We start from the raw sequence: 22,718 nt of genomic DNA on the forward strand, positions 1-22,718 counted from the left end.
GAGTGATAGTGTTACCTGCATTACCTCCAGGTGTTAAGTTCACAATCACCAGCACTATGATTCAATTGTTGAACGTTAAAGGTGTGTTTAGGGGTGCAACTGGTGATGATGTGAATCAACACTTGATGAATTTTGTGGCTATCTGTAAGTCACAAAAAATTCCTGGGGTCAACCAAACAGTAATGAGATTGAGGTTGTTTCCATTGTCTCTTACTAGACAGGCGACTAACTAGTTGAATGAAATGCCAGATGATTCCATCAGAACTTGGAATGAGTTGAAGGAAGCTTTCCTGGAACGATTCTTCCTAGAATCAAAAGAGCTGCAGATGAAGGACTAGATTAGTACACACAAGCAACTACCAGGAGAAGCAATGCATGATACTTGGTGGAGGTTCAGCCAAAAGTTGAAGAAATGCCCCAACCATGATCTTACCGAAAGGCACCTTAAGCAGGCGTTTTAGAGGTCTCTGAATTATGTTACTAAACCTGTTGTTGATGCAATTTGTGGAGGCTCATTTATGAGAAAGCCATTTGCAGAAAGCATGCAGCTATTAGATGAAGTCTCAAAGAACAACAAAGCATGGTACACTAGAGATGCAGAGGTAGGAGAGCTTGGGTATACATTTGAGCGTTCAACTAAACAGAGGAAGAATGGATCACTACCAAGTGATACCATTCAAAATCCCAAGAATGATGGACATTGCATGGTCATTGCCACCAGGAGTGGTAAAGTTCTTTCTGACCCTATTTCTACAGGTAGCAAGTATGAACAGGTCTTGGAGCTAGCTAGCAGAGAGGAGGATGAGAATATACAGGTAGATGAGATGGTGGAGGCTACAACCTTCAAGAGGAAAAGAGAAAGAGGTTCAGGAACACTTGCCCTTACAACAGATTCCCAGGCCACCTCCTCCTTTCCCTCAAAGGCTAAAAAAGAAAGCTGGAAATGGAAAGTTTACGAAATTCATTACAATACTGAAATAACTTTTAGTAAATATTCCATTGGTTGAAGCTCTAGAACAGATGCCAGGATACGCCAAGTTCATGAAAGACTTGGTTACCAAGAAAAGAGCTGTAAGTCATGATTTCTCTAACGAGGTTCATCATTGAAGTGCCATTGCTACCAGATCTCTGGTGCAGAAAAAGGAGGATCCAGGTGCATTCACAATATCATGCACCATTGGGTCAATCAAGTTTGCAAAAGCTTTATGCGATCTGGGAGCTAGCATAAATCTGATGCCTTTAGCCATTTATAAAAAGTTAGGTTTGGGAGTACCAAAACCTACAACAATGAGGTTGATGATGGCTGATAGGTCAGTAAACAAGCCGGTGGGAATCCTGTGTAATGTACTGGTAAAGGTGGACACTTTCATTTTTCTAGCTAATTTTGTGATTCTGGATTGCGAAGTGGATTTTGAGGTTCCCATCATCTTGGGAAGACCCTTCTTAGCGATGTGAAAAGCTTTAGTGGATGTTGACATATGAGAGTTGAAGTTCAGACTCAACACAGATGAGGTAAGGTTTAATATTTGCAGGTCAATGAAACAACCACGAGATATGAATGTGATATCTACAATAGAGATGGTCACTGATGAAGCCATGATGGTACCTATAGAAGAGAGAATGGCTGTTGAAACATTAGCATCAGTACTGATGAACTTTGATGCGGATTTCTGGTCTGACTATGTAGCGACCGTGAATGCCTTGCAGGGTATGGGAGCACATTTGTATGCTCCAAAGAAATTGGACTTGGACGTGAAAAATAGGCCAAGTCCTCCAGCGAAACCATCCATTGAGGAGCCACCAGTGTTAGAGCTGAAATAGTTACCCAATCACCTCAGGTATGTATTCTTGGGTACTAATAACACTTTACCTATGATTTTGGCTGTAGATTTGAATGAAGAGCAGGTACAAGAGGTGATCAAGGTGCTAAAAGATACAAAAGAGCCATTGGATGGACCATTGCTGATATAATCGGGATACCTCCAGGTATTTGCACACATAAGATTTAGCTTGAGGAAGACTGCAGCCCAAGTATTGAACACCAACGGAGATTGAACCCACCTGTGCAAGAGGTGGTTAAGAAACAAATAATCAAATGGTTAGATGTTGGGGTGGTCTACCCTATTTCTGATAGCCACTGGGTTAGTCCAGTGCAATGTGTGCCTAAAAAGGGAGGCATGACTGTGGTGGCAAATGCCAAGAATGAATTAGTCTGCAGAGACCGGTCACTGGATGGCGAGTGTGCATGGATTACAGGAAGCTGAACAAGTGGATTTTGATGGATCATTTCCCCATGCCTTTCATGGACCAGATTCTTGATAGGTTGGCAGGTAAAAGCTGGTACTATTTCTTAGATGGATACTCTGGCTACAACCAGATATCAATTGCACTTGAAGATCAGGAAAAGACCACCTTCACATGTCCTTATAGCACCTTTGCGTTTAAACGCATGCCATTTGGACTATGTAATGCACCGGCCACATTTCAAAGGTGTGTGATGTCCATCTTTTCAGACATGGTTGAGGAAACTCTAGAGGTATTTATGGATGACTTCTCTGTAGTAGGCGATACTTTTGATGACTGTTTTTTGAATCTTAGCAGGGCTTTACACAGATGTGAGGAAGCCAACTTAGTGCTAAATTGGGAGAAGTGACACTTCATGGTAAAAGAGGGCATAGTCCTTGGACACAAGGTGTCATATAAAGGAATTTAGGTCGACAAGTCTAAGATTGAGGTGATTGAAAAATTACCTCCACCAATCTGTGTGAAGGGTGTTCGAAGCTTCCTAGGACACGCTGGATTCTATAGGTGTTTCTTCAAAGACTTCTCAAAAATTGCACACCCCATGTGCAAACATTTAGAGAAGGAGGTGAAATTTGTCTTTGATGAGACATGCCTTAAAGCTTTTGAGTGCCTAAAAGAGAAACTGATTTCAACACCAGTGATTATTGGCCCAGACTGGGCGGAGCCATTTGAGGTGATGTGTGATGCTAGTGGGATTGCGTTAGGAGTTGTATTGGCACGAAAGCGCAACAGGATGTTCCATCCAATTTACTATGCTAGTAAGTCACTAAATGGGGAACAACGAAACTACACAGTCACTGAACAAGAACTATTGGCTGTAGTGTATGCTTTAGAAAAGTTCAGAGCTTATCTTCTGGGCATTAAAGTGATAGTTCACACAGACCATGCTGCTTTGAGATATCTCATGGCAAAGAAAGATGCCAAGCCTAGGCTGATCCGATGGGTATTGCTTATTCAAGAGTTTGACTTCGAAGTGAAAGACATGAAAGGTTGTGAGAACCAGGTAGCTGATCACCTGCCTAGGTTGGAAGCTGCAAAGAAAGAAGAACTTGAGTTCGAGATAGATGACACATTCCCGAATGGGCAGGTATTAACTGCTACTCTTGACCTTATTCCTTGGTTTGCTGACTATGCTAATTTTCTGGTCAGTGATTTAATGCTTGTGGGACTAACATATCAGCAAAGGAAAAGGTTCCTGCATGATGTAGACAAGTACTTTTGGGATGAACCATATCTGTACAGGCTGTGTGCTGACAATATAGTTAGGCTATGTGCTTCGGAAGCCGAAATGTTGCACATTTTGGAGGCCTGTCACTCATCTCCAGTTGGTGGTCATCATGGTGGTGCTCGAACAGCTCACAAGATACTTCAGTGTGGGTATTACTGGCCTACAATTCATCAAGATGCAGTGGATAAAGTAAGGATCTGTGATGTGTACCAGCGGCAATGAGCCATCTCTCGGCGCCATGAGTTACCCATGACACCTATTCTGGAGGTGGAATTGTTTGATGTGTGGGGTAATGACTTCATGGGTCCCTTTGTGAGTTCATATGGGAAGAAATATATACTGGTGGTTGTGGACTATGTGTCCAAATGGGTTGAAGCTGTTGCATTACCTGAAAATGATGGAAAGAGTGTCGCTGGGTTCTTGAAAAAGAACATTTTCTCAAGGTTTGGAACACCCAGAGCCATTATTAGTGATGGTGGGTCTCACTTCTGCAACAAAGTCTTTAGTGCACTTCTGACCAAGTATGGAGTAAAACAACACAAGGTGGCAACACCTTATCACCCACAGACGAGTGGTCAAGTGGAAGTTTCCAACAGGGAAATTAAAACAATCATGGCAAAGACAGTGAATGCCAACATGACAGATTGGGCACATAAGCTAGATGATGCCCTATGGGCATATCAGACGGCTTTCAAGACACCTATTGGTATGTCTCCATATCAATTGGTGTCTAGAAAGGCGTGTCATCTGCCATTTGAGCTTGAGCATAAAGCACTCTGGGCGTTGAAGAAGCTGAATCTAAATTGGAGCGAAATCGCAAACTTGAGGCTAGATCAGATCAATGAGATGGATGAGTTCCGTCTGAGGGCCTATGAGAGGGTTGCACTGTATAAGGAGAGGATGAAGCTATATCATGACAAGAATATTGAGAAAAAAATCTTTATTCCTGGTGACTTGGTGTTACTTTTCAACTCCAGACTGCGTCTGTTTCCAGGAAAACTGAAGTCTAAATTGTCTTGACCTTTTAAGGTCCCACAGGTTTTTCAATCTGGTGCTATTGAATTGGAAAATGAGAAAGGCGAGAGGTTCAAAGCTAATGGTCAGCGAATCAAGCCATATTTGGGTGCTCCTGAGGATGTGAAAATTGTGGAGGAATGTAAACTTGATGAAGTCTAAGTAATCAAGTAACCTGTGTCACGCCGCGACGTTAAATTGTGCGCTGCTTGGGAGGCAACCCAAGATGTAATTATATTAGGTATGTTCTCGTTTTCCTTATTTTTCTTTATTTTTTTTATAGAATCACTGTGTGCTGAGGTGTGCAGGAGAGAATAAGGGAAAAAATGCAGAAATTGGTGCAGACTGAACTTCACGGTCAGTATCACAAACCGTAGAGATTTTCATGGGAACTATCACAATCCGTCAACTTGAGGATTAAATTTGGAAGCTACTGGAAATTGCATAAAATAGCATTCACGGAGGGGTTCACGGTCCGTCATATATTGTACGAGCCTCTAACCTCTCGTGAACCTCAGGTAGGAATCTCAGTTCCAAGTCAACATCACGGATAGTTTCACGGACCATGATTCCTTTTACGGGAAACTTCACGATCCGTCGTCTGCACCAAGGTAAGTTTCTTTTCCAGGGTAATGTCATGAACAAATCCACAGACCGTGATATCTTCTATGAGAAGTTTCACGGCCCGTAATCTACTACCCAGTAACACCGATGACCCGACCCGACCTGCGCGTAACCCAACTCATAAATTAAAACATATATTGATTCCAAAGGGCAAAACGTCAGTTTCTCTCTTTTTCTCCTCCATAACGGTTATCTAAGGAAGAATTGATCATCATTCATCAATAAATCCCACATCTACCCAAGAATCCAAACCCTAAGTGATTTTCTTCAATCTGGCTATTTCCCCATTTTGGTTTCTTCAATCCAAGTAAGTTGAGTTTCAATAGTTTGCACCGTTACATCTTGTCTATATTGACTTCGATTTTCTTGACTTCAGTATGCATTTGTGATGATTAATTGCTAAACTATTACTTAATTGAAGTGGGTAAGTCGAAATTGGAAATTTGTAGTTATTCTTGTGTGTTATTCTTGTGTGTTGGTCAATCACAGGGGGGTCAAATTTGTATGTCAGGTGGTGAAATTTAGGTTACTTAATTTAGTTGAATAAGTAGTAGGGTAGGGTTTAAAGTATGAGACGCTCCTGTATTTGTACAACAATGGGGATTAAATGCAAAAATTTGATGTTGAGAAGAAAGTGACTGACCTATTGCCTAGTGTAAGACTACGACAGGTTGTATGGACCGTGGAAGACATTATGGGTCATGCAACTTGTCGTAGACCACACTTGAAAATCAACCAAGCCCTCTGTGGTCTTCAGTTAAAGTTCACGGGCAGTATCACGGACTGTGGTTCACTCCACGGGCCGTGAAACCTTCCGTTAAAATCCCTTTGGTTAAATGGCCAACAATTGCTTGTGCACTCTGATCCTATTTAAACTCCACGAGGGACATCACGGTCCGTGGTTTATACCACGACTTGTTCAAGTGCTCATAGAGTTCCCTTGTTTGTATTTTTTTTTAGGTATTTAGTTTTTGTTAGTATAGTGATTCTGTGGCCCTTCCCGATGATAGATTGGGTGACGACATTCTTAAGGCAAGGCGTCACGCTGATATTACACAGGGGAGGTCTGAGTACCCGCTATTTTGTCATTTTATTAATGATTGTGCTGAATTGGTGTTTTGCTTCTCAGGTACAATGGGTCCCAGAAGAAATAATGCTAACAAACCTGCTCTTGTCACCGCTTCACAATCAGAGGGTCATGACGACTCCAAAACGAGTGGGTCTGAGGTGGAGATACACCTGAAGATCACTCGCCTCGGGCTACTAGATCATTGGCTAGGAGAGTTATTCTCCAGGACTCTCCTTCTCAATCTGAAGAGAGAAGTAGTAGTTCCGAGAATGGGGAAAACTTGGGAAGTCAAACTGATACTGCTGCTGGTAACCAATCTGCAGATGACTCTGGGGACAGTGCTGAATCTGAAAGCGGTTCTCAGGCTGACACAAGTACTTCTCCACTTGTGGCTACCACAGAAGCTGAAACTGGAGTACGAGAGGAAATAATTAATAGAGATGATGAGGAGGAAATCACCGATGATGATACCATGGTGATGTATGTGAACGCTCAGGAACCTAACCCTGCATTGACACTACAACTGATTGCTTGTTATCGCTCCATGTGGACTATTAACTGGTCTAAAGACTTCTTCGACAATGATAATGTAAATAAAACTGGGGGCTTCAAGAATCGAGCAATTATGCCTGAGACTAGGGTGGTGGTAGCTGATGTCAAAGCATTCTCGGACATCTATCGAATATTTCAGCTCCATCAGTTCGATTGGATGGACAATGCACCTGGTGAATACTCTAGCCACCTGACCAGAGAATTTTATTCCTCGTATATAGCTACATTGATGAATTTCGCTACGGATATAGAGACCACGAAGCGTGGACAGAAAGACATGGCTAGTACCTGGGGTCCACTCAACTCAATCATAGTTAGGGGCAAATCAATAGATATTTCTGAGGCATCGATTAACAGAATGTTTTACGGCCCACAATACTCGGCACCCGTTTCAGTTGGTCTTTTCGAGGGCAAACATCATAAGGTCACCAGTGATGCTACAATGGAAGATCAGACTTCTCGAGAAAGGGTTTTACGCTGGATAGCGAAGCAAATTGCCATAGATGGGGAAAATGCAGGTTGGATCAGCACAACTCCAACACTTATCACTAAAGCTTCACTGTATTTTCGGCCAAGGTTTGGTGGGCAGTTGTCCGAGCGCAATTGAGACCAACAACTAATGATGACACTTTATCCCCTTCCCTGGCCTAGTTAGTAGCATGTCTTATGGTAGGTTACCCGGTCAATGCAGGACGGATAATAGTAATCGAGATGAGAGACAGGGCGCTAAATGAGAGAGCTGGACTTCCTTTTCCTTGTCTGATAGAGAAATTATGCCGAAGAGCGAATATTCCTCCGAACAACCTAGTTGACAGATGGGGTGAAACATTCAGACTAACCCTGGTTTCAAAAATCAAGGATCTCGCGAAACATCTCTTTGGCGCGAAATCTGCCACTGTGGGTACTTTAGTTGTTGTTCCACATGTCCCACTTGATATCCCCCAGGCAAGTAGAGATCCAGAACATAGAGAGTCATCACAACCATCCACAGAGGCACCACCACCTCCAGTTTCAGCCTCCCAGACTCCAGGTACCTTTGTCACTATCCCTATGCTTTTTCCTGAGAAATTGGTTGCAGATCAGGGCCAGACCAGAACATTGGTAGACCAGATTGTGCTCCGGATGCCCCAGCTGATAGAGACAAAGGTACTAGCTGCGAAAAAGGAGATCAAAGATGAGATGAAGACGGAACTATCAGTCTTAAAGGACATAATGGATGGTTTGGAGAACCTTGTTCAGGATCTCTTCCAGGCTACCGGTTCAGCAGATACTGAAGAGTTCAGAGCCCAGTTGGTCGAGATGCACATTCAAATCGCTAAACTGGCTGAAATGCCAGCACAGGTGCCCACTCCAGTCATGCCAGAGTCATTGATGCAAATGTTAAGTCAGGCACCATCTACTCAAACACTCGATGATCTTTGGAGAGCACCCCCCACAAGTAAATCCGGCAAGAGAAAACACATAGCTGGAGAACTTGATGAAGAGACCCCTACTGACCCATTTAGAGAGGTAAGAAGGCAAGAAAAGAGAGCTCGTAGAGCATCAAAGAGGGAAGCTAGGGAGAATGAAGCCCTTGAACAACAACAGCGAGATGCAAACTTAGGTTGAGTTTCTAGTAGTGGCGCACCTGTTTCGCCTAATGAGGACCACACTGATCATGTCCCGAGATCTGAGAGTGCACACATTAATAAGGGTGCCAATGCTGACTCGACTACCGGCGTCTAGAGCGTCGTAGGTATGACCCCTCCTCCTAGCCTGTGTATTTGATTGTTTTATCTCGACTTTGAGGACAAAGTCATTTTTATTTGGGGAAGGGGGTGGTCAGCAACCGGCCGTAGCTGTTAGAAAAATGAAGGTTGTCTATTTGTATTAATATTTTGGGTGTTTTATGTATTGAGCTGTGCAGCAGCTACTCTGTGAATATTGAGGACCTGAATCTGAGTTTGACTGTTAGGATCTTTAGATGATATCTTAGATACTGATATGTTAAAAGTGGCTAATCTGACCAATTAATTGGTGAACCAAGAAACTAATAAAATGCAATCATGTGTAGTGTGTGAGTAAGTTTTGATTGAAGTCTAACACTAGGAGCAGAAACTAGAACTTGCCTAAGTAGTCTTGCTTGAATCTGAAAATAACCGGATAGGAAAGGATCAATAGGCCATTTTTGTTAAACCAGTAAAAACCTAAAAATAAAAGAACCAAACGAAAAGCTTATCACTTGAACCTAATTTGAGCCTTAAATCAGTCTTTGTTCTTACCCAACATATATCAAATCCTTGGTTCTCCGAAGGTACACGATATCACAACTTAGGCCAAAAGCCTAAGTTGAGGGTGATTGCAATCCAAATAGAAAGAAAAAGGGGAAAAGAAAGGTCAACAAGTGAGCTGAGTTAAAAAATAATAATTAAAAAATAAAAATAATAATAGCTACTGGGTCGAGCTGAAATAAAGAAAAAGAGAAAATCACTCAGAAAAGAGTATGTGAAAACAAAACTTTGGGAAACCAAGGAATTAGTCACTCACGAAACCAAATATCCATTCCCTAGCCCCGAACCTATGTTACAAGAAAATAAAGTCCTTCAGTGATCCTATTCCGGGTGTTTGAAAGAGAAAGTGTAGAAAGCAAGGGCAAGCCTATGGTAGTTTGTTGTTAGTGTTAGAAGTTTATTGAGAGCGTGAGCGTAGTACTCAGTCCCTACCATTATGAGCGAGGGACTTCTTTGGTGTGAGGACACAGTTTTTGCATTTGAAAGTAGATTGTGTAAGCTGATAATTCGCATGTACAAGCATGATTGACTGTGAGTAATGAGATGTCATGTATTGATCCTTACATGTTAGATTCAGAGGTCTGGGATACAAATGATACTTGAAATAGTTGTTGCGTAGTGTCATAAATCTGGAAATGAATTGAGGGCTGATTGTATTTGTTTGTTTTCTCATCACTTGAGGACAAGTAATGGTTCTAAGTTGAGGGTGTTGATGTGCCGCGAAATCGTGGCACATTTGATGCTTAATAACTATGAACTAATACTGGAATTAAGTGATAGTTTGGGAATATTTGATGGGTTTGTTAATTGTGTAGGCAGAATCTGGGTTGTACAGAAAAAGAAGCAGAACTGATGTCGACCAAGTGAAGTTCACGGCCAGTGTAACGATTCGTTAACTTCATAACGGTCCGTGGTTGAGCTCGTGAAAGTGGGGCAGAACTGGGCCTTGAGAAGATGAAGAGCAAGAACAACCAAGTGAAGATCACGGAGAGGTATACGGGCCGTTGTCCTTACCACGGACCGTGGTACCTACCGTGAAGCTGAACCAGTATAAAAGCAGGAAAGAGTTGAAAGAAGGTTGAAGCCCAAGTGAAGACCACGGGTGACTTCACGGGCCGTGGTCCTCACTACGGACCGTGGTAGCTATCGTGGTACATTTTCCAGTGACCAAGTTTGAAGACCCACTCTGGGAAAGCTCCAAGGCAAAACTACGGAGGTCTTCACGGACCGTGAAGACCTTGACGGGTCGTGGTAGTGGCCGTGACAAGGCCCGACAATTCAGTCCTAACTTGATTAGGACTCATTTTAAACATTCTATTTTTGAATTACTTTAGGTCGTTTTGAAGGGGGGATTCATCATCGGATTTTTAAAGAAAAAAAGAAGAACAGAGGCTTACTTTGAGTTTGAGATTTAGGGATTCAGATTATCGTCATCGGTTGGAATTTGTTCATTTCGATCTTGAGATTATCAAGTGGTTGTTGATTTACCAGTTATTTTTGTAAGTACTCTTAACATGTTTTCATTATCCAGTATTGATTCTTTGTGTAAAAACATGAGTGGTTAAACGTCATGACTGGGTGTGTGGGATCTATGATGACATTCTAGTTGCGATTTCGTAAAATGAGTAAAAGACAATCTTTGTTTACAACTTGTAGTTTACAACTTTCATTATCATTTTAGTCTATTAAGTGCACGCTTTAGACAGGCCTGTAATTGGTTTTTGTTTGAGAGAAAAGCATTAGTTGGGAAAAAGCTAAACTAAGTTTACGAATTGGAGTTAAAGTTGGATTTCGAGAGAAAGGATCTTTAACACCATATCAAATTAAGCGAATTCCAATATCAATAACACTTTAAGTTCGAGAGAATTAGAGTGAATATTATCTAATTAGGCTGAGAAGCGTTAGATTTATTTAATTTGCAAAGGTTCTGTAAACATTGATTTACCTGACACTCAATTTACGGTAGAGCATTATAATCGATGTCATAGTGAACACAAAACCTGGTTTCCTTAAATTGATTGAATCAACTTACAACAAGATCTTTGGTGAACTGCATAACTAAGTTTTACTAGAATACTTTTTCAATCAGACCCAAATTTACTTTCCTTGTTAATTGTTTAGGAAATAATAACGACAATTGAGTAAACACGACAGTGAAACTTTATCTGTAAAGAAATTCTCTGTGGGGTCGACCTCAACATTGGTTGAGTTCTGTAAATTGACAACGACCGTTTACATTCCTTATATGGGGTGTAAGTTTGGACGTATCAACCACTCAACGACAATAAAGTACACTTAGAATACTAGATTTAGTAGTAGTAAAAGAAGTGCATAAAAACTCATTTTTTCCTAAAATCAGAGGAAATCCCTCAATTTATACAAAACAAAGGGTAGTATGAAAAGGTTTTTATTGTGCCTTACCGGAAAGGTCACAAACCTTTGGAAAAGTCACAATCTTTCGGAACGGTCACAACATTTCATAAAGTCACAACATTTCATAAAAGTCACAACTTTTCATAAAAATCACAACTTTTCATAAAAGTCGCAACTTTTCATAAAAGTCACAACTCTTCATAAAAATCACAACTTTTCATAAAAGTCACAACTTTTCATTTTTCATTCACACCTTTTCAAATCCAACAATCCCCCGCATGAATGGTGAATGACTCCAAGACAAAGAAACGGACAAGTATGTGTACTTTACAAGCAAGAATTAATTGCATCTGGATAAGTAGGTTTCTCCTTGGACTTTCCGTAGTGAACATATGTCGGATATACTCGGTCAATCGGTAGATGCGATATCTTTGAACCGTTGAGATTTGGTATATACCTAGACAACTATATGTCACATAATTAACCATTTACCGTTTATGGTTCTTATGGTTGTGTTCGTTTCAGCCATGAACACCTCTTGGTTTCATGAGTGTATAGTGAGATAGGCTTTTGACAATCATCCTCTTTGAAGCGGCTTACGCTTCACACTCACATAAGTGATTTCTAAACGTGTTATCGCGTAGATACACTATTTGGTCAAATCTGCCAAACTTAGCAAATCATTAAAATCTTTAAGCTTTATTAACTCATTAACAAGCCTTAATGTTGTATCCGTGTTCTTGAGCATTGTCTTCATCATGGGAATGGATTGAGTTAGTTGACAATGCCGAATCGTCAGTCACAACTTTGTTTTTCTCCTTGAATCTAGCTCTTGGGATCTCCAGTCTGCTAGATAGAGTTACCGCCATGGTGACTTGTCCTAAGCCGTAAACCCATTTCCTTAGATGATCTTTCAACTTTCTCTATAGTTAGGCCTTTTAGTAAGTGGATCTGACACATTATCCTTTGACTTTACATAGTTAATTGTGATAATTCCACTAAAGAGTAGTTTTCTAACGGTATCATATCTATGTCTTATATGACGAGACTTTCTGTTATACATCATGCTCCATGCCCTACCTATTGCATCTTGACTATCAAAGTGTATGCATACTGATGCCAAAGGTTTGGGCCAAAAAGAATATCTATCAAGAAATTTCGGAGTCTTTCAACTTTTTCACCGGCCTTATCTAGAGCACCTAGCTCATAGATCATTGTAGAGCTAGCGATACATGTCTTTTTGGAAGATTTCCAAGAGACTGCTCCTCTACAAAGAGTAAATACATATCCACTCGTGGATTTTACTTCATTTATCCCGGTGATCCAATTTGGATCAATATATCCTTTCAATACTGTAGGATATTTGTATAATTCAAGACATAGTTTTGAGTATTTTTTAAATACCCCAAAACTCTTTTCATTGTCATCCAATAAGTATGATTGGAATTATTCGTGAATCGACTCAGTTTATTAATAGCACATGCTATATCTGATCGCGCACACTTTCTGATTCACATCATACTTTCCAATACTCTAGCATAATCCAATTGTGAGTCACTTTCACCTTCATTCTTTTGAAGTGCAAAGCTCACATTATTGGAGTCTTAACAATATTTAAATCCAAATAATTGAACTAATCAAGTACCTTTTCAATGTAATGAGACTGTGACAATGCTAAGCATCCTGGAGTTCTAAGGAATCTTATATCTAAGATCACATCAGCAACTCCACGATCTTTCATATCAAAGTTGCTTTCTAGCATATGCTTAGTAGCATTTATGTCATTAGTGTCTCTACTGATGATCAACATATCACCAATATACAAACAAACAGTGACCTTATGATTTTAATGTAAACACAGTTATCACTTCCATTATTCTTAAATCCATTTACCAACATAGTTTGGTCAAATTTCTTATGTCATTGTTTGGGTGCTTGTTTTGGTCCATAAAATGACTTAACAAGTTCGCACACTTTCTTTTCTTTACCAGGAACCACAAAACCCTGGGACAGTTTCATGTAAATTTCTTCCTCCAATTCTCTATTTATGAAAATTGTTTTCACATTTATTTGATGAATTTGGAGGTCATATACCACAACTAATGCAATTAACATCCGAATGAATGTAATTCTAGTTACTGACAAGTATGTGTCGACAAAATTAAAACCTTATTTTTATCTACAACCTTTGACAAAAAGTCTTGCTTTGTATTTGTCAATAGTTTCATCGACTTTCATTTTCCTTATGAAGATTCACTTTGAACCCAAAGGTTTATTTTTTGGAAGAAAATCAATTAACTTCTAATATGATTGCTCAAGATTGAGTCAATCTCACTATTGACATCATCTTTCCAAAATGATGAGTCTACAGAAGACACAAGAAATGCTACAAAATCATATTCGAAGGAAGTAGATGTCCTTTGACATTTAATACGCCTTTGAATCTCTTTATTAAGTACATTCTTCTTTTTTCTTTCCAAGGTCTTTTAGACCCTCACTAGACTACTCAAGTCTAATTTTACAGTCCACAGTCTTATTTTAATCCTTTTAGGAATAGGAACTTGGACTTTGGATAGACACCCCCACACTTTGAAATATTTCAAGTTGGATTTTCTTCCTTTTCATTTCTCATATGGAATAGATTGTGTCCTGAACAAACAAAAAAAAAATTGTTGCTTTCTTTCTGAAAAGATAACATTTTGTTCCCTTTTGCTATAAGGATAGTTTCTCCACACAAGTTTTGTGGTAAACCTGAACTTATAAGTAATGTAGCCATCATATCCTCCAAAGTTCGACTTCTTTTCCATTTTGCAATTCCAGTAGATTGAGGTGAATATGGCAGTATTTTGATGGATAAATCCACTTTCCAAACATATTTCTGCAAAAGGAGATTTATAATCTCCATCCTATCACTTTTTTTCTTTTTCCCAACTGATTTTCAACTTCAATAGTATATTGTCTAGACATTTCTATTGCTTTATCCCTACCATTCAGCAAATAGATTTAGTCGTTTCTAATGCAATTGTCAATGAAAGTTATGAGATACATTTTCCCACCACGAGATGGTGTTGACTTCATATCACAAATGTCAGTGAAAATCAACTCTAAGGGATTAGAATTCCTTTCAACAGATTTATAAGAGTGCTCAGCATACTTAGATTCCACACAAACTTGACATTTTTATTTATTGCACTCAAAATTAGACAAAACTTTTAAGTTGACTAGTTTTCCTTACAAGGTTTTATAATTGACATGCCCCATGTGTTCATGTCACAAACAGTTTGACTCAAGCAAATAAGAATAAATAAAAATATTGAGTTTGAAAAGCTCTCCACGAGGTAGCTTTTTCTCACAAATATTTTGTTCCTCTTTCTTACAATTTTGTGTGATACAAACACTGTCTAGAGTCATCACTTTGTCAAATGTCCTTTTCGGAAGGACCATTCCATAACTTTCAGTTTGATTGTTATAGAACTACCTATGAACAAATTTTCATCAGGTCCAATAAAGGCAAATAGTCCAAATGCTTCTTTTACAAAACATGGCAAATGACTATTCACCAATATTCATGTCTATAAAAATAGTTATATTTAATAGACATATCTTTTCATGAAAAATCACAACATTTTAAGTGATCCTTTTTTAATAAAAGAACTCAATCATTTTGAACAAGTATACATATAATTTGGTAGTTTCATGCTAGTTATACCATATACTGGTAAATGAGAAACTGAACGACCACAATATCAAATATACTCCAAGAATTTTGTGGGTCTAAAATAATACAAAAGTATCATCGAATTTCATATCTTGTGCTCCAAATTTAAATTAGACGCTAAGTCTAATTTTATCTTTGTCATAAGCAAAGAACCCCCCACATTTTAAATATGATCTCAAAAATATTTTTCAAGTACTTGAAAATAGTTTTCCACATTTTTTTTTCTCATGTTGTCAAAGTGTCATTGACAACATGAAACCTCTTTTTGAAAATATTATTCTACAAAAGAATTATAGTGCTTCAATTCCATTTGACAATTTTTACACAATGTCAAAGTTCATTCCATAGAGGCACAAAATCATAAACTCTAAGTCACTGGTATTTTTTCTCTATCACAAATAGACATACCACTTAGTATTTAAAATACTAACAATAAAGACAAATTTTTTTGTACAATTCGTTTCTATATAACAGTGAAGTTTATAGAAAATCAAAAGTACAACAGACTTATTATGTGAAGTTTTCATATTATTCAAACCAATTGCATAGTCTAATTTATCTAGAGTAGAAAACTACAAAAGTTTTTAGTCTACAAAAATCAGACACAATCAAATTTCACATAGAGTACAAAACTACATATTCCAGTCTCCAAACAGAATTGAACATATTTATAGATTATCACATATATATGTTTTTCTTTTCAAATAGCCTTCCAATTATAACATTTTTGACATACTATTTTATTAAACAAAAATGTGCATCTCTCATTATGCAAACTAAAGAATTTTAAAGGCGACACTTTTTGCCAAGAAAAATTCATTCAAAAAACCATATGGTTTGCAGATCTTTTTCCAAAGACATACATGATAAATATAAAAAATGTTCACTTTTAGAAACTATTTTCCTCCTTAGATAAATAATAAGAAGGTTACCTAGTGTAATCTTTAACCGAAATACCACCAATTCTTTTAGTACATTCTCAATTCGATCTTGCTAAACAAAGCACCGAATTCTGAAGAAGTAATGCATTAATCTTCTACTTTCATGATATGTTTCTCTCAATCAGTAGAATACAAGAAATACCAACAGTATAATAATTTCCTTAAGATTGTTGTTCATCTTGTATTCCTAAGATACTTAGAACAAACCTTTGAAGAACTTGGTAAGAAACAACAAAGTTTAAAGAGTATTTTCAAACTAGAAAATTAAAACTAGTAGAGAAAATAGAATCAGAAACAGATTATAAATAATATAAAAATATTTTTCTCAAAGAAAGAAAATCGAGCCACTGAATGCACAGTGTCCCCTTAAGGAAATTATTTCTCTGAAGTACCCGAGGTTAATGGAATATATCCTCCCAAGATAGAACGATCTTACTCACCGGTGTATCGGTACCTAAAACCACGGTGTCAACGAACCACTCAACAGCAGTAAAGTACACTTAGAATACTAGATTTAGTAATAGTAACAGAAGTACAGAAAAATTCATTTTTTCCTAAAATGAGAGGAAATCTCTCAATTTATAGAAAACAAAGGATAGTATGAAAATGTTCTTATTGTGACTAACCGGAAAGGTCATAAACCTTTGGCTAAGTCACAATCTTTCGGAACGGTCACAACCTTTCATAAAAGTCATAACTTTTCATAAAAGTCACAACTTTTCATAAAAGTCACAACTCTTCATAAAAATCGCAACTTTTTATAAAAGTCACAACTCTTCATAAAAATCGCAACTTTTCATAAAAGTCACAACTCTTCATTTTTCATTCACACATTTTAAAACCCAACAATTAATCATATTACTTATTGTTTATATTTTTGGCCTTCTTTTATTTAACTATAACTTCAACTGTTACTTGTAATAATTGTACTAAGCAAAATGAGTACTGCACATAGAAGTACTAATGTAGACAGAAACTATCGTACACACTTTTGAATTGAAAGAAAGATTTTGCAACCATTACCACACAAGCAAAAATCAAATAAATAGTACCACCAAAATTAGCATTTAGTGGATATGGAATGGATAAGATTAGAAACAGCCTCTAAGGAGAAAAAGAGAAAAGTTGTGATAACAAATGTATAGCACATGACATTAATGACATAATGCATAAATATGATCTTTAACTTGGCTTCAATCGATAATTATGACCTTTAATTTTGGGTATGCTCAAGTAGACACTTAAACTTGTATAAAATTAAATAAATAGACACATTCATCCTACATAATGTCCTACATGACAATTTTGTGTCGTACGTGGTGTCCTACATGTATTATGCCATGTAGGACATGTGTGTCTATTTATTTAATTTTATATAAGTTTAAGTCATATTTGTACCCATCCAAAATTAAAAGGCATATATATCAATTAAAGTCAAGCTAAATGACATATTTATATATTATGTATAATTTTAATTATGTGTTCGAAAACACGTGTTATTGTCCTACTGCAATGGATTTCTTTTTTGTATTTTACATTAATAATGAGGATAAGATGGCAGCTTCCAATTTCTCATATATACAATTATTATATTATTCTCATATAATAAAATAATAGTCCTCCAGCAAGACTATTTACTCGTTTAAAATAATACAAGTTGGTGTAAATCTATATAAGGAGTGTGTTAAAAGTATACACTAGTTGTCCTACATCTATTGTATAAGAATCTCAAAATAATTTATAATGTTCTGTGTTGTTCCATCCCATTATTTTAAAGTTTCTAATTTTAATTTTCTTTTGACAACCAACAAGCTAGTTATATTAATGCATAAAAAAGTTTTAAAGAGTTAACAAATGTGATAACATCAATTACAATCCATCTAGGAAAAGTAAAAAGCAAAAGCCAAACAACTTAATTATGTAATAACGAAATAGAAAACTATTATGTGCGACTATATTTCAAGATTTTAAAATATGCATCACATTGACCTCTTTAAAGAACCTCATAAGTTTCCAAATGTCTTCACAAGTAGTCTCTATCTCACATGAAACTATAATTCTTTGTAGTACCGCATCTGATAAGACTTGCACCTTTGTCCAACCCTTTTTCCTAACATTTTTCAGCGTCATACGAATTGCAATTGCATCAATAGTGATGCCTTTTTCAAAATATTGAATTGGGATACTGAAGACTTGAAGAAGGTTATCACAACTATTCATAGCCGACACCAATGCTTGACGTTTTCTTCTCCTTATGTACACTAGCATCTCCAAACAAAACAATATCAACTTCTGCCGCAATTATGTTTTTATTGTTTTTACAAGCAGATAATTGTAGGAGAAAGTGTAGGAAGCAAATTGTTTTCATATTCATGAAAATCAAAAAGAGCTTTGTTTTCAATATCATTGGTTTGATAAATTTTTCCATTGAAACTCTTCTAATTTCTTGTCTTCCAAATTTGCCATATGATAGAGATACTTAATTTTATAAGCTCAATAGAATCAATATGTTGTTTAGCATTAGTAAAACGATCATTCCACCATCTAGCAAAATTCATAGTATTTCTAGATTCTAGAGCTCAGGGGAAGGTTTGGAACCCTAGTAGTAGAATGGAATCAGTTTACCGGGCTGACTTCCATGCCAACACGAATAGTTTAACTCATCACGCCCACAACCCCTATGAACAAATCTGAATCTGGAAATTAGAGAATACAAGAACTCAAGAAGGAAGAAGAACAGAGAGAATTGGTTTGGGAATTTTTATCTGTATTGAAATTGTATTGAAGTTAATTTGTTACGTTACTTACAAGTATATATATACACTATTCATCTAACTAACTATGCTGCCAGCTGGCTAACTAACATTACAACTCATTATCTAACTAACTTTACATATCACTAACCAACTAACTTGTACTGCTCTATAGCTAACTTGTACTGCTCTATAGCTAATTTGTACTGCTCCATTGTTTATGTTACACTAGAATTCTCAATACTCCCCCTCAAACTAGGTCCCATGAAGACATTCAGGACTCCTAGTTTGGATAATAGGTACTCATGTTGTGTCCTTCCCAATGCCTTTGTTAGTAGATCTGCTAGTTGATCATGTGAAGATACATATTCAGTTTTGATTAACCCTTGTTGAATCTTCTCCCTTATGAAATGACAGTCTATTTCGATGTGTTTAGTTCTTTCATGAAATACTGGATTCGCAGCTATTTGTATAGCAGCCTTGCTATCACAATATATTGATATTGGACCTTCAATCTTGATTCCCAACTCTTTTGCCAGATTATTTACCCAAACTACTTCAGCTGTTAACCCTGCCAGACTTCTATACTCAGCTTCAGCTGAACTCCTTGAGATTGTTGCCTACTTTTTTGATTTCCAGGCAATGAGAGAGTTCCCTAACTTCAATATGTATCCTGTCACAGACCTTCTGGTGTTTGGGCATGCAGCCCAATCTGCATCACAATACCCTGTTAACCTCATGTCCTTCTCTGATGACATTAGCAGTCCTAGCCCTGGTTGAGTCTTAATGTATCTCAAAACTCTTAATGCTGCTTTGTAGGCTTCTGCATAAATTGGCTCAGTGTTTGCACAGTGTATGCAATATCAGGTCTAGTGTTCGTCAAATAAAGTAGTTTCCCAATCATCCTCTGATATTGTTGTACATCTTCAACTAGTTCAGTTGCTTGGTCAGCATCCTCCTCAGCTATAGTCAATTTTATGTTGCATTCCAAAGGAGTCAATGCCACTTTTCCTCCTGTTAATCCAGCTTCAGCTAGTAGTTCCAATGCATACTTTCTCTGATTCAGTAGGATTCCCTTGCTTGATCTACTGAATTCAATTCCTAAGAAGAACTTCAGTTCTCCTAAATCCTTAATCCTGAAGGATTGATGGAGAACCTGTTTAGTTTCTTTGATCAACTGTGTGTCATTTCCAGTTATAAGCAAGTCATCCACATAAACTAAAATGATTACCATCTTGTGTCCTTGTTTCTTTGTGAATAAGGAATAGTCCAAATGACTCTGTTGGTATCCTGATCCCATTAGTGCTTCTGTCAATTTGAAGTTCCATTGTCTGGAGGCTTGTTTGAGTCCATACAAGGACTTGACAAGCTTGCAGCAGACCTTAGGTGTCTCCCCCTGAACCTTCAACCCCTTGGGTAGTTCCATATAAACATCCTCCAATAAGTCACCTTGCAAGAATGCATTATAGACATCCATTTGAAACAATGGCCAATTCTCAGCAGTAGCTAATGCAACAACAGTTCTTACTGTCACCATTTTCACAACTGGTGAAAAAGTCTCTTGATAATCGATTCCAGCAGTTTGATTGTACCCCTTAGCTACAAGCCTTGCTTTATACCTTTCTACAGTACCATCAGACCTGTACTTGATTTTAAAAACCCATTTACACCCAATAACTGACTGATTATGAGGCAAGGGAACAACTTTCCAAGTCCCATTATCCTTCAAAGCCTGCAGCTCTTGAGTCATAGCATGAACCCATTTAGAGTCTGTTATAGCTTCTTCATATGTGGATGGTTCCACATCAGTGGAGATGTTGGCTATATATGCTTGATATGGTGAAGAAATATGTTGATAAGAAACATAATTACCCATAGGGTGAAAAACCTGCTTTCCAACCTTATGACCAGTGTGATATTCTTGGTGACAAGTAGGTGTTGTTGTAGCTCTAGTTGACCTTCTAGGAGCAGGAGTGGCAACATCTGCAGTTGATGTATGACCAAGATTCATCTCATCAACAACTGATGTCTCTACTGTAGGTTCACTGGTTTCACCATCTGGAATCAAGTCACTACTAATACTGCTGGTATCATTATGTATGCCTGGACCAACTAAGAAATACTCATCCTCATCAAATTGTACTGGTGTAACAGGTATGGAAGTAAGATCAGGAAGGCATTGAGAAGAATTAATCTTGAATGGAAACACATTCTCATGAAATATTACATCTCTGCTCACCAATATCTTCCTGTCATGTAAGTCAAAAATGATGTAACCTTTTTGAGTAGTAGAATATCCTAAGAGAGCACATGCAGCAGCCCTAGGTGAAAATTTGTCAACCTTAACAATCTTAGTTGCATAACAAAGACAACCAAGCACTCTTAGATGATCTAGGGAAGCTTTATGCTTATGAAATACTTCATATGGAGACTTACCCTTAAGCACTGGTGTGGGTAATCTATTAATCAGATACACTGCAGTCAACACACATTCACCCCAAAATCTAATTGGTATACTTCCTTGAAATCTAAGGGCTCGAGCCACCTCTAATATATGCCTATGTTTCCTTTCTACAACTCCATTTTGTTGTGGAGTGTGAGGACAACTACTTTGATGTATAGTCCCTGTGCTTTCAAACAGAACTTTGCATTCATTATTGAAAAATTCACTACCATTGTCTGATCTAAAAATCTTCACAGTAGAGGCAAATTGAGTTCTTATCATTGAAATGAAATTCTTTAACACAGTGACAACATCTGACTTCAATCTGAGCAAATACAACCATGTCATCCTGCTGTAATCATCAACTAAAGTCAAAAAATATCTAAACCCATTATGAGTAGCTGTTTTATATGGGCCCCAAACATCTAAATGTATCATATCAAACATTCTACTCCTTCTAGTACAACTCAAAATAAAAGGCAATCTAGTTTGTTTTGCTAAAGGGCAGACTGTGCATTTATTCTGAATGTGTTTATCATGTCCTTCCACTGCTAACGACATTCTCCTTAGAACATTGATTGAGGGATGTCCTAGTCTCTTGTGCCATAATAGGTCTGTTCCATCATTGTGTACATTGACAGTCATAAGCTTTGGACCATTGCTGTAACTAGGATGATTACTATTTGGATCCATCAACCAATATAGGCCTCCACTTTCTTTACCAATCCCCTTCACTTTCCTAGTGGAGAGGTCCTGAAATACACAAAATTCAGGGAAAAAAACAATTGAGCATTGCAATTGTTTAGTGAGCTGTGACACAGATAATAGGTCATACTTAAAATTAGGCACTGCTAACACATCTTTCAAGACATCTCTACCATTCCATTTATATTTTCCAATATGAGAAATTGTGGTGGTTTGGCCATTTGGTAAATGGACTTGTTTTTCATTGCCTTGTGGAGGAACATGTGTGTCAAATAATGCTTCCAAGTCTGAAATAATATGTTTACTAGCTCCTGAATCCACTATCCATTGTTTGCGAGTATAGTCATCTTTAGTATCTACCAGATAAGCATGTGCAATACCTGCCATGTTAGCTGCTCCTGCCATGTTGACTGCTGTATCGTCAGTCCCTTTTTCTTTGTTGAGCATTCTGAGTATCTGTCCATATTGTTCCTTTGTGAATACTGGTTGTTCCATAGGATGCATATCTTGCACATCTTGGCCCTTCACATCTGCACTGAAAGAGTTGAAAGCATCATCATAATCAACTGCATTTGCTATCCTTGTTCCCCCATATTTCTTCCTGAATTTGGGATGACCAGGAGGGTATCCAACTACTCTGTAACATGTATCCTTGGTGTGTCCTTTCATCTTGCATACTTCACATTGCAGATTGTAGTTCCTTTTCTGTCTCTGTGAATTAGAA

General features: G+C 37.8%; 1 protein-coding gene across 1 annotated transcript; it reads left to right on the plus strand.

The window, feature by feature from the left end:
* Positions 1–518: 518 nt before the first annotated feature.
* Positions 519–1,821, plus strand: LOC125825538 (uncharacterized). The gene is made up of 4 exons (XM_049504869.1): positions 519–864; positions 1,010–1,071; positions 1,138–1,310; positions 1,533–1,821. Exons 1-4 carry the CDS (start codon positions 519–521, stop codon positions 1,819–1,821), a joined length of 870 nt encoding a protein of 289 aa, XP_049360826.1.
* Positions 1,822–22,718: the final 20,897 nt, after the last annotated feature.

The sequence above is a fragment of the Solanum verrucosum genome, unplaced genomic scaffold (assembly GCF_900185275.1).
Source record: "Solanum verrucosum unplaced genomic scaffold, falcon-dt-bn FXZP01000101.1, whole genome shotgun sequence".
In the NCBI taxonomy this organism is placed as follows: domain Eukaryota; kingdom Viridiplantae; phylum Streptophyta; class Magnoliopsida; order Solanales; family Solanaceae; genus Solanum; species Solanum verrucosum.